Source organism: Cucumis melo, chromosome 5, assembly GCF_025177605.1.
Source record: "Cucumis melo cultivar AY chromosome 5, USDA_Cmelo_AY_1.0, whole genome shotgun sequence".
NCBI lineage: Eukaryota > Viridiplantae > Streptophyta > Magnoliopsida > Cucurbitales > Cucurbitaceae > Cucumis > Cucumis melo.
In genome coordinates, this window is record NC_066861.1 from 24,690,610 (window position 1) to 24,703,705 (window position 13,096).

Consider the following 13,096-nt stretch of genomic DNA (forward strand, 5'->3'; position numbering starts at 1 on the left):
GAAGAATCAGGAAGGGAATGTTTTGTTAGTGTAGAATTTTCCAATTGGAAGAAAAAAGAAAGATTGGAAACATGAAAACTCATAGAAGACAATTGTAATACGTATTAAATTAATTAATCTTTGAAGCTATTAATATTTGTTTTACATTTTTTAGTATGTTTATTATATAGTGCCCCCTATACAAAATTTTTGGATATGCCACTGATATTAGTACACGATTGTATACCAAATCTAAACGATATTGGTACAAGATCGTGGACTAAATATAAAAGATCAATTAGTACATGATCAATTAGATTTGGGTTTATGATCGTGTAGCCAAATGTAAATGATCATGTACGAAATATAAAAGTATCTATAAGATCGCGTATCAAATATAAAGATTTATATTTAGGGTTTAGATTTATATTTGGCACATGATCTTGAAAAAAAATCGATGAGATATTGGTACATAATTGTTTAGATTTGGCTACACGATTGTGTATCAAATCTAAACAATATCGGTACAAGATTGTGTACTAAATATAAAAGATCATGATACACAATCTTAAACCAAGATCATTTAGATTTGGTATGCGTCGCGTATCATGATCGTTTAGAAGAAATTTCTTTTACTATAGCTCTTAAAAATTACGTGCGTGTGACTAATTAATCGTGTGTTAACTGGTGAGACATTTTTGGTATTTTTCATTGTGAGCTTGTGAACTTTTTTCATTTTTGAAATTGTTCTATACAATGTAAATATTTTAGTTGCTTCTTACCTTTTTTAAAAAGATATATATTTTTTAGAAAAAGTCAATCCTATTAAATATCATCTCGACTTTTTATATATTATTACATGTCATTATTGCAAGAAATTTAAAATATATAAAGTACATATAAAGTCAAAGGATCATGAAGGAAATAATTTTGTTTTTTTCTTAAATAAGCTAAGTGATATTTTTGTTTGGTTCATACTGTTACCTTCAACAATTTTATCCAATTATAATAATAATAAAAAAAAAACATCCAACAACTAACTTACATCTGTTAAGTTTAAATATAATTTATTTTTTTAGTTAATTTTTTTTTCAAAATATTAAACATTTTTTCAAATCATTCAATTTTAATAACAATGATGTTAGAAATGATGTGGGCAGGGTGCTAGCAAGCGTCGCATAACTCCTCGTGGCAAAAGGTAATTTTTTGTCTTCAATTTTCGGTTGATGTTATGGTTCGAATTAGCTCAACGTCTTGTTCTACTGATTAAGTGAAATCGGTAAACCCCAAAAGAAGAGTTGCTTTTTATTTTGGATGATGAAAATGTTTTTGTAACAGTTTCATTATTTTTTTCGAAAGAAAAATACGTAAATCAAATTTTTATTTTAAAACAAAATAAAAAATTTGCATTTAAAGATTTTGTGGCACTCAAGAAAATACTACTAAATTAATTTAATACAAATTGAAAAATGGTTAATTTCGATCAACCATTTAAACCAGCCCTTTTAGAGATGAATTCATCCTTTGTTTTTTCCATTTCATTGACTCGATTCTCCTTGGTTTCATCGATTTGGTCAGGTCCTCCTTTTCTTCCAAAAAGAAAGGGAAGTATGCATTTAAATTAAGAGTCAAACCTTGTATGTATATATTCCAACGGTTGTAAACTTGAGGAAACAAAAAAGCTTGTATCCCCACATTTAGCTTTTGGAAATAATGGAGAATTATTCTAAGTCTACCATTCTCATACTCAGCCTTATAATCTCTATCTTTCAATTACAAGTTCACTCCTCGCATGCTATCCCCAATCAAAGTACTACAATTACAAATTGTTATAGATAGTTATCTTTATAACGAGGCTGACATGTTTTTCAATGTTTGCATGTTACCTGTCGGCTTTTTTATTTCATATTTACCTTCATTGATAATTATTTTGGTCTGAACTTTCCTTTTTCAGATGTTAGCTACATGAAGTTTGTACATAATGGTATTGATTTACCAGCAAAAGAAAAATATGACTACATAATTATAGGAGGAGGAACAGCAGGGTGTCCATTAGCCACAACATTATCATCAAAATTCTCAGTCCTCCTTCTTGAAAGAGGCAGTGACCCCAACAAATATCCTTATGTGTTGAATGAACAAGGTCTATCAAAGGCTTTTGGTACAGAAGATGATGGTAAAACTCCCTTCCAACGTTTCGTCTCGGAGGACGGCGTAGAGAACATTCGAGGGCGAGTCCTTGGCGGTGGAAGCATGGTCAACATCGGGTTCTATTCAAGAGGACACAAAGAGTTTTTTGAAAGTGCAGGTGTTGATTGGGACATGGAATTGGTGGAGAAAGCTTATGAATGGGTTGAAGAGACTGTGGTATCGCAACCGATTTTGAAAGATTGGCAAGCTGCTTTTAGAAGTGCTTTGTTGGAAGGTGGTATTGTTCCTGATAATGGGTTTGATTTGAGGCATCTTGTAGGTACTAAAACTGGAGGTTCTATCTTTGATAATAAAGGAAATAGACATGGAGCCGTGGAGCTTCTCAATAAGGCTAATCCCAAGAACCTTAAAGTTGCAATTGAAGTCACAGTCCAAAGAATCCTCTTCTCTGGTTAGTCCTAATTAAATATTTGGTTCTCTCCATTACGATGTCTATCTTGTTTAAAAGCAGCTAGGATGGTTAGAAACTATTTCAATTATTCTAAGATTTTAAAACATTGAAATGATTTCTTAAATTTAAAAGAAATTGATTTTGGCCAGGTTTTACTTCTGGTGGGAAGGTCATCAATCAGTAATAATATGATGAAAAGTGGGTCACATTTGTTTACATTTGTTATTGTTTACGTACATTCAATAATGAGTTGTGGAGCCCACTTTAAAATCTACCGTTAAACCATGCAATTTAAATAAGAAATGAAAGGGGTGTTGTCAATTTACTATATTAATTGTGAATCTGTCACATCTATTTTTACTATTACCTTTATCAATATCGTAAGAATTAAGCAGTAATGGTAATGATAATAATAAAACTAAAGTGTGTTAGATTAGTAAATATAATTAGAAACAAAACTAATTATGTTTGTGATTTAAACTATTCTTTTATTGACGAAATTTTATTTCAATTACACCATATTTTCGATGTGTATTCATATTTCTCTTTCCACTCCCCTTTCGCAGTGATATCCATTCTCTGCCCCATCTTTGCTCTTTCTGATCTACTTCCTAAGTACTTTTTCTTCTTTTCTTTAATTATCTTTTTCTTTTAATAATCTATGTATTATCCTTCTTTTTTTCATATGTTTTTATTTTTTTTTGTCTCCTTTTAGAACATTGTAATCGTATCATATATTTCTATTTCATAAAAGACTTATCAATCTTAATTATTTCTTTGATTTTCCTTGCAAAACACCATATTAGAATTATTAGTAATCATAATTGTCATTAGTGATCAGTATCGATGTTTAGTATTAATATCAATAATATGTATTCATATTGATATCTATAATAACAAAATTAATTTGTTATTATTTTTTTCCCTTTTATCCCCATTTGTGTATAGAATATTCATACTTATAATCGATACTCATGTCTATTTCCATATCTCAGTCATAATTAAAAAAGGTTTGGATTTTTTTTCTTTTCTCCATTATAAAAAGAAAAAAAATTATACAACCAAGTGAAACAATTTTAAATCAGTTTCAAATGAAAGGGTGCCTAAATCGTTTATCAATTCCACATTTTTTCACATGTATTATATTGTTTTTTCTGAAAAAAGATATATGATAAGTCGGATGCACCAAACATCTTTACTAAGTGGACATTTTATTAGCACCCTCATCACTCTCTCTTTATTAATAGAATAGTTCAGACTTATAATACGAACATGTATCATATTATGAACATGCAGACTTATCAGCAAAGGGAGTTTCATATTTAGATTCAACAGGAAAGTTACACACAGCATTCATTCATAAAAAAGGAGAAATCGTTTTAAGTGCAGGAGCCATTGGAAGTCCTCAACTTCTCCTTCTAAGTGGGATTGGTCCAAAATCTCATCTTTCATCCTTAAAACTACCTGTCGTTCTTCACCAACCATATGTCGGAAAATCCATGTCGGACAATCCCCGTTTTGGGGCATCCATGGTCGTTCAATTCCAAGTGGTTCCTACAGCCGCAAAAGTTGTTGGAATTTTACAAGACAATATCTATTTCCAATCTCTTGCTGGCCCTTCACCATTTTTAGTTCCACCAACTTTCAGTCTTCTTCCTTCTCAGCCCACTTCAATTAATCTAACCTTAGCCAATTTTGTGGGGAAATTCTCTGAAGTTAATTCTAAAGGCTCACTTAAACTAAATTCCTCTATTGATGTGAAGAAGAGTCCCATTGTTCAGTTCAATTATTATTCCCATCCTGGTGATCTTGCTCGATGTGTTAAAAGTGTAAGAAAATTAGGAGATGTGTTTAAAACTCCAACAATGGAAAAGATTAAGACACAAGATTTGGAAGGTAATAAACGATTTATGTTTTTGGGGCTTCCATTGCCGGAAAATTTGTGGAATGATAGCGCTGTTGAAGAATATTGTAAAAAGACGGTGGCTACTTATTGGCATTATCATGGAGGATGTTTGGTCGGAAAAGTTGTTGACGGTAATTATAAAGTGATCGGAATTGAAAATTTACGTGTAGTTGATGGCTCCACTTTCTCTGTCTCGCCAGGAACTAATCCTATGGCAACCCTCATGATGCTCGGCCGGTGAGTACTACTTTATATTTATTCACACATAATTTTTTTATTTTATTTTTCTTTTGAAAAAAATTGGTGACTTTTATATTTTGGACAAAATTAAAATTTATTACTTATAACTATTAATTAGAATTTAGACCTAACTTGAAGATATGAATAGAGCATTAAATCATCTAGAATTATTTATAAGATTTTATTAACGATAAGGCTTAGTTTACCTCAACCTTAGAGACAAAATTTGTAATTAAAGTTTTTTTAATCATTCTTTTTTATGGATAAGGGGTCTCTTGAGCTTCGTTCATTCAACTATTTAAATTTAAGAAGTTAATAAAATATAAAATTTTAAAATTAATATCTATGAAAAAAATTAAAATAATCGAAACGGTAATTTTAAAGACACAGCTTAAGAATTTAAATATAATATCAAATCAAGTAAAAAAAGTTAACTTTTGTTTTAAGAATTCTTAAAATATATAAAAATTAAAATTAAAAAATAGAAAAAAAAAAAACTTAAAATACGAAAAACTACATAAGTTATCTTGTAGTCAACAAAAGCTTAGAGTCTAAATTTGAAATTATTTTTTTTCCTCTAAATTTCTTAATTTAAAAAAGTTCGAAGTATTTTTATCTAGAAGGAAAAAAAAAAAACCTTTAAAATTTTTCTATGTTTTATGTTTTTATTTTTGTTAATTTTGTTCCTTTTAATCTTTGTATATATTTGTCGACCCTTTAATTACCATCAAAGTATTACCACTGTGACCATTACCATATGAAAATCATTAACTCATATTTCATACCTAAATGGGAACTTTTTGAAACAAATCTACCATTTTAAATTGTTATAACTTCAACCAAGTTCTGACCAGTTGTTAGAAATTCTATCTAAACTCTATTATATATCACTTGTTAGAATTTACTTCAAGTTCTAAAACCACTTGGTATAATTTCCTGCACTAGATCATAGAACACATGCATAACCAAGCAAAACACAATAGTCAGATAATCACAAACTTATAAAAGAATAAACAACACAAAGATATATAGTGATTCGTTCAATTTGGTTCTACATCCACTTTGAGAACCAGCTTGGAGAGATTTTATCAAAAGCAATCAAGATACAATTATAGAAATAAAAAAGTAATATGCAATCTGTAATTTAACCATGTCGAACCCGGCTATACCGTCGACCAAACACCAAGAAACTTCGAGACCCACATGCTGACTGTTGCCTCTGATACTGGGATTCAAAACTCATCGAAAACCACCTCCTTGATCAAAGGCCCACATGTCAAACAACCTACTGCAAACTTGTGAAGAAGCCACAACCGACAGTCTAAGGGGACTGATGAACTGTCGGAAGCCAGTATCAAACACACCGGAAAAGCTTGCTCGATCCTGCTGCCTCCCTCTCTTCCTCTCATTTTCTCTTTCCTAATTAAAAGACATAAGGAAGAAGATGCACTTATTTGCAAAAAAAAAAAAAAAAAAAGTCATTGGAACTAATTTACAATTCTACCGCAATAATAAATCTATTTTAAAACCTCTTAAATAATTGTCCTTTTTCTACGTAAATAATTAAATTAATTAAGTGTTGTACTAAATTATTGATAGAAAGAAACTAGATAAAATTGAAATGGAAGGAACTAAGATAGTCTTTTTTTTTTTTTTTTTTTTTTTTTTTAATACAAACGTTTTAAGATACTTTTTCGGATAATAGTAGATATTTTTAAAATAGGGAGAACAAAGTAGATCAAAGTGGGTTAATCTTTAAATTACATCCTAATAATTAACTATAGCTTAATGATTTTTAAAAAATAAAATATAAGGACATTCTCAAGTATAGTAAAATGAGTCAAAATAGTTAGAAAACATATAGCAATTTTAGACACCAGTCATTGATTGTTTGAAATTTTACTATATTTTGTAAATATTTTTAGAAGTTTTGTTATTTAATAATTTTATTAAAATATAGTATCTTCTTATGTATTATATGGAAACATAAAATTTTTTTTTGATGTTTTATTTCCATGAAATAACAAGTTCAAAATGGTTGTGCAGATATGTTGGCCTTAAGATTGTGCAACAAAGATCAAGTTAAGAGTGGAATTAAACTTGGAAAACCATGGTTGAAATTAAAGTTAGTGCAAACTAATTGGATTCGTCTTCTTTGTGGTAGTGCTTCCTAATTAATTAGGAGGGAGGTAACCTAAAGTTTTAGCGGAAATGATCATTAAGGAGAATTTTAAAGCTACCCAAGTATAAGTTAATGTGTTATTAGTTATTTAGAAGTGTATTAAAATGGCTAAGCCTAGCTTTTATTATCTTAATACACTCGTAGTGTTTCTACGTCATGAATATGTAAGTGATAATTGTTGTAAAATATGATGAACCAGATGCGTGAATTAAAGTAATGAGATTCTATGTTAAGAGAATCTAAGTAATGAGGTTATGTGTTAAGAGAATGCAAATATGTGTCAATGGTAACAACGGTTCTATGGTGATAAGCACCCCCTATGTTTGTTAGATTCAGAGCTAGAGATCCTTCTAAGATATTTGCAAATACTCACAAAGAAAAGCTACTTAGATCAAACCTAAAATCTATGGTGGTCACTCTTAGAACCAAAGACAACTCATCCTTGAAATAGTATGATCAAGACTAAATCACATCAAATGTAAAGCTTGTGCTTATGAATTGATTTTTGCATAAGCACAAGCTTTTTAATATTGATATAATTCTATTTTTTCAAGAGTATTACGAGCCATTTTATAGCCTAAATGGTCATGCATGCATTGGGTGGAAGTCCAATCACTACTACAAACATAAGTAAGAGAGTACACAAATGTGCTACACATTAATTGAACAATTTAATCAACCCAAACTTTCAATCAACGAACTAAATATATTTTAACAAATTGCATATAACACAAAGTATATATAACAAGAAGAAACATTATTCATATTACAAAACGAGCTATGATCATCGTTTTTAATCATAAAACACAAAGTATATGTAATAATAAGAAACAGAGACACCACCTTCCTCCAAGCACCACAACACTCTTAGATAACTCCAAGCTTAAAGTCTCACCGATCGTTATTCTTAACTCCTTGAAATCTACAAACAAAATGAGAATAGCATTAAAACTAAGAACTTTATGTCTAAATCAAATAATGCCTCCAACAAGCTAAAACTAATTCATAGTCTAAACTTGCAAGAAAAGAAGAATAACGCAACATCATGCTTTTTTTAGCTTAAGTTAGTGTTCAAGATAGATTAAACCAACAAGCAAAAACACTTGGGACTTTCTAAAGATAAACAAGAACAACAAAAAGAAAAGGCACAAACGTACGAAAAATACCACATTAAAGTGCATTTGTTAACATACAATGAAATTCAAAGTCGAAATCACATTCTCAACCTTTCTCAATCTCAACTTACATTTTGGATAGTGAACATATGAAGAACATATTAAAAGGAAAAAAAAAACAATAAAGACAATTTATCTCAATTATTTTGTAATATGGACGAATGAAAATCATAATTAGAAATATGCAGAATCAAAATGATACCCTTAATCTTGTAACTTCTGAATGAAGTGGTCAAGCTTGACGTCATGACAATAGAGTGAAAAAACAAACCTCCTCGAGTGAAAAAAATAAACAAACCCCCTAAGCGAAAGAGCCACTTTCGTAACAATAGAGTGAAAAAAAATAAAAGGTTCATAGTGGAGGCAATTTCCAATAACATGAACAATATTAATTCAGAATCCAAGAGTCTGAAAACGAGGGCTATCCATGGCCAAATGAACCAATTCAATACACTCCTTGGCTCTCTACTAAAATTTCTACAAATTCTGCATCACGACTCTACTCAACTATTCAAAAGTAAAATGTAGTCAGTGAAGAATTAGATAAAACGAATTGAAATGTGTTTAACAAACCTGATCAATATCTGCAGCATTGGGTTTTGTTCGCTCTTGGTGGAGTTGGCCTTTTTTTATGACCACGTACTCAAGCTTCAACTTACTAAAGGCTCTCTTCAGAATACGACTTGTTAAGTCAATTCCAGAGAAAACTGATGAATACCATCATGAATATACATACAAAAGACTAAGACCATCAGCAAGCTACCTCTATAGATTGATCAGTTGTTGCAAGTTTGCAAACATGTACAAATTTCAATTCACCTATTCTATGACACCTATCCATGGCCTGCAAATCCATTTGTGGGTTCTGGTGTATAATTGTAGTGTACATGGTGAATCAACTGCAATGCAGAAACTGGCAAAGAAAAAAAAATACATGTAGTGCTTGTCGAGAAAAGTACCCAATTGCTACCATAGAGTTAATAAGTATCTGTTGTAGTCAGGTTGATACCCAGACCACCAGCCTGTGTACTTAGAATAAATATTTTGTAGTTGCTGTTAACATCATTGAACTCCTGGATCTACATGTAGAAAACTTAAATTGGTTAATTATGTAATCCTTAATGCACCATTAGATTACCAACACTATCATGATGGAAATATTTGCAAAATTTCTAGTCTACCTGCAGTATGTAAAGGAAAATCCAATTAATTATTACATAAAAATGAATATAACACATTTTGTAGCATGCAAGTTCAACCAAACCAATTAATTATTACATACCAGATGGTTCAACTCTTATTTTCAAAAATAACAAAACTATCTGGTTCTAAAAAATTCAACCAAAGTAAAGAAAAGCAAAAAGTAACCTACTAACTTCGACTTACTCTATGTGCTGGGAAAAAAGCCATCAACACTAGTATAATCTTAGAATTTCATTACTTCATCTTGAACGTTGATAGTATATTAGAGCAGTTAAAAAGAGTTAGAAATTTATCCCTGAACCCCCTAGCTATTTAGCAACTTCAAAGCTAACTGACAACCAAGAGAAAATATCATCTCGCCAGTTATATACCATATGATAACTGATAAAACATGATAAAGAAGAAAATCTACCACAACATAATTAGCAGTTACAAGAAGTACATTTCATTTATATACAAGCAGAGCATCTATATCATAAACATAAACATAAACATCTCGGTACTATTCCTACCATCTTCAAACTTCCTAATTTCATCTATAAAAGAATCTACAAACTTCTTAAAGTTTCAACTTCCTTGTTGGAACAAATTCCCTGTATTATATATTTTTATGTTTTTTTATATAAGAAACAACAATAAGTATATAAGCCACAGAAAGGTAAGAACCAACAGCAGGTAGGGGACTAAGGAACTAATTTAAAAGATACCCACATTTGTCATTTTTTTTCCTTGTTTGTATAGCTAGTGCTTATGAGCTTCCATTAAGCTACACAAAAACTTATGAGCTTTATAATTTCAAGCCTAAAAGTAATGTCTTTGGCCTTTATAGCAACTATGGCTTTAGAGTAACACCAAGAATTACTTGGATCAACAATATTCAGTTTACTATTTGAGCCTTTGAGTGAATGATATGAGAGGAACAAAAGGATCTATGATAACAAGTTTTTCTTGGAGTTAAACTTAAATAAATGAAAATTAACTTACCAAATATCATTGAAAAGTTTATGTATCTTATGAAAAATAAGCAGAGATATGTATCCAAATAAACAAGCCCCAAATCGCATAAAAGCCTTTGGAAAGAGCAAACCCCTAAGTCTAAGAAATCAGAAAAATGGTCTCCAATCTAGGTTGATAAGAGGCAATATTAGAAAAAGATTTTTCAATAGCGCTGCAATTAGAAGTTGTATGTTGTACTGTAAATAAATTAGGTTATCAATTTATATCATAGTTAAGCTTTCAGTTTAAGTCATAGAAAAATGTAGACCAAACGAATGCTGGTGGGTGGTAATTTATCTTACCCAGTATTTATTTGCATTGGCAAGTTGAAGCGTTGAGCAACTTCCAAACTATGAACGAATATATAGTCAATAAGGCTTTTGTTCACTATTTGAACAAATTTTCCACCTGTATTTATACAATCACTAGTATATTACTAAGAGAAAGAGAGAATTCATAATGCTATAATCCACTCAATTACCATCCATAGAGAATTCATAATGATATAGAGAATTCCATTAGGCCTTTTCATACATCGGCATTCTCAATTACCATTTTGCAAACTCAAAGTAGGAAAATTCCATTGTATTCATTACCTATTGTGGAATACAACTTCAAAACTTCAGCTAAAAGTCTAATTGATATATATATCATACAAAGCTTCCACCAATTTAGCACCAATTTAGAATAAACAATATGAGGTAAAGAATCCTGACAGAAATAGAGGGGTGGAAAAAAACCAAGAAAACAAAACAAAATAACACAATACTTTGCTTTCAACCATAGTAGGCAATTGCTAAAAAAATAAGTATAGAGAAAGAATGACTCTTTACTTTGCTTTCAACCATAGCAAGCAATTATCACTCATCCAAAATAATAAGTGAAATTATAATTAAATAAAATGGGAGTTGAGATTAGCTTATTAATTAATCAAACAAAAAGAGATCAAATCAGTGCGGGAACGTACGTGGTGGAGCAAAGTTGGGGCAGCCGTTCGTGGGAGATCTACTGGGCGAAAGTATGCTATAGACTTCAAGGGAGGGAACATCATCTGTGGTGGCACCGACAAGTCGATTAATATCCCTATGGTGGCGCGATCGAAGCTTGTGCGTGAACGTCGTCTGTGATGATCGAATGTCGTCTGTGTGTGAACGTCTGGTGGTGGAACGTCGGTCAAAGCTTGTGCGTAACGTCGTCTGTAGGTGAAATTGACGGTCGATGAGCTTGGGTGGAGGAACGATGGGAAAAAGAATGGGAACAAGAAAAGAAGAACGTACGAGAGGAAGAAACACCCCTGGGGTTTTTGCATAAATTAAATTGAGGAAAAAAAAGGAAAATTAGAAGTTTTGTGTTTTAAGAAAATGGATAAAAGAAAAATATTTAACCATATGTATTATTTGACATTTAAAAAATGTCAAGTAAATAAAACTAATCTTGACACTTTTAATCTGTCAAGTATTGAAATGAAAAATACAAAAAATAAACATTTTATACTTTTTGTTATTCTTGACGTTTTTACATTTTACTTGACAAATTTTATTAAAATTGTCAAGTATTTCAAAACAACAAGCATCAAGTATTGCCAGTGAATAGTCACACTAAATGCTAATTAAAGAAAATACATGCATGAGTGGAAGCCTAATAGCCATCCAAATATACTTAAATGCTTTCAAAGAAAACAAAACCTAGGAACTTAAAACAAGATTGCGTACAATATAAAGGCAGAATTGAAAAACTTAAAAGATGTAGAAAGTCTTCACAATACCTTAAATAACTCTTCTAGAATTTTTTTCCATGTCATCTTGACTCATTGAACTAACATTATTTTAATCAAAATAATTTATTGTTTCATGTGAATTTGCTAGCTTTTGAACGTGTAGTGCAAAAATTTCTTGAATCTTCTTGCCTTTCTTTTTGTAATATCGGTCCTTCGGATACATGCAAGGGCTCTATCGTTGAGTTCACATCATATGGGACTTCGCAATTACCATTGTGATTTTTTTTTTTTTTTTGAAAAAAACACATTTTGGATGAGGATGAGTATTAGGAAAAGCACTGTCAACAGACCCCGACCCATTCATTGATCAAGCCCAACATCAATTGATCAAGTACAATAATGCATTTAAATTTATAGATATTGTTGCCAAGGAGTAGTTTTTAAAGAATTTTGCACGAAATGACCATTGTGTAAAGATAAGATCATGATCACTTGCGAGGAACTAACTTGTTGTTATTGGCCTATATCTATGAAAACAGAAATATATCTACAGTGAATCTTTAATGAAGTGTACACGCAGTTAATGAATACTGATTAATGTGGTTAGTGAGTTTAGCTAATTAATCTCATATTGTTTGAGCTTCTGATTTATAGGTCTACTAAGTCTCATTCATGGTGCAAAAAAGAATATTGAAAGTTTAAATTTACTTAGAAGAATTAACATAATAATCTTGGACTTCGAAAGAATTGATTTCCTCACCTCAAGAACTCTAAAGGTGTGTTTGGCAGAGGGAAAGAGTTATGGGGGAAAAGAATTATGATAATCTTAGTGTTATGATAATATGTGTTTGGGGGAAGAGTTATTATTGGTAATGTTATTATAACATGTTTGGGGAAGAAATATGAAAAGTAGTGTTATGATAGTATGTGTTTGGGAAATGGATTATTATAGTAGTGCTATAATAATATGTGTTTGGGAGAATGATTATTATTGTAGTATTATTATAATTTTGTAGTATTATTATAATATGTGTTTGGGGGAAGGATTATTATTGTAGTATTATTATAAAATGTGTTTGGAGGAAGAGTCATGAGT

The 13,096-nt window shown here is 30.7% G+C and overlaps 1 protein-coding gene across 2 annotated transcripts; it reads left to right on the forward strand.

The window, feature by feature from the left end:
• Positions 1-1,092: 1,092 nt before the first annotated feature.
• On the forward strand, positions 1,093-7,152 carry LOC103493130 ((R)-mandelonitrile lyase 1-like). Of its 2 annotated transcripts, none has more exons than XM_008453775.2 (4): positions 1,093-1,177; positions 1,934-2,581; positions 3,878-4,724; positions 6,774-7,152. In XM_008453775.2, exons 2-4 carry the CDS (start codon positions 1,945-1,947, stop codon positions 6,811-6,813), a joined length of 1,524 nt encoding a protein of 507 aa, XP_008451997.1. In that variant the 5' UTR covers positions 1,093-1,177; positions 1,934-1,944; the 3' UTR covers positions 6,814-7,152. The 2 variants fall into 2 exon arrangements, with proteins under 2 accessions (XP_008451997.1, XP_008451990.1); XM_008453768.3 differs by lacking the exon at positions 1,093-1,177 and adding an exon at positions 1,511-1,789.
• Positions 7,153-13,096: the final 5,944 nt, after the last annotated feature.

What these genes read in the sequence shown, in the direction of transcription:
- LOC103493130 (XM_008453768.3), top strand. Translation starts at nt 1,693, where the DNA reads ATGGAGAATTATTCTAAGTCTACCATTCTCATACTCAGCCTTATAATC. An exon ending in CCAAAGAATCCTCTTCTCTG is followed by an intron (nt 2,582 to 3,877) that starts GTTAGTCCTAAT and finishes ATGAACATGCAG; the next exon opens with ACTTATCAGCAAAGGGAGTT. An exon ending in ACCCTCATGATGCTCGGCCG is followed by an intron (nt 4,725 to 6,773) that starts GTGAGTACTACT and finishes ATGGTTGTGCAG; the next exon opens with ATATGTTGGCCTTAAGATTG.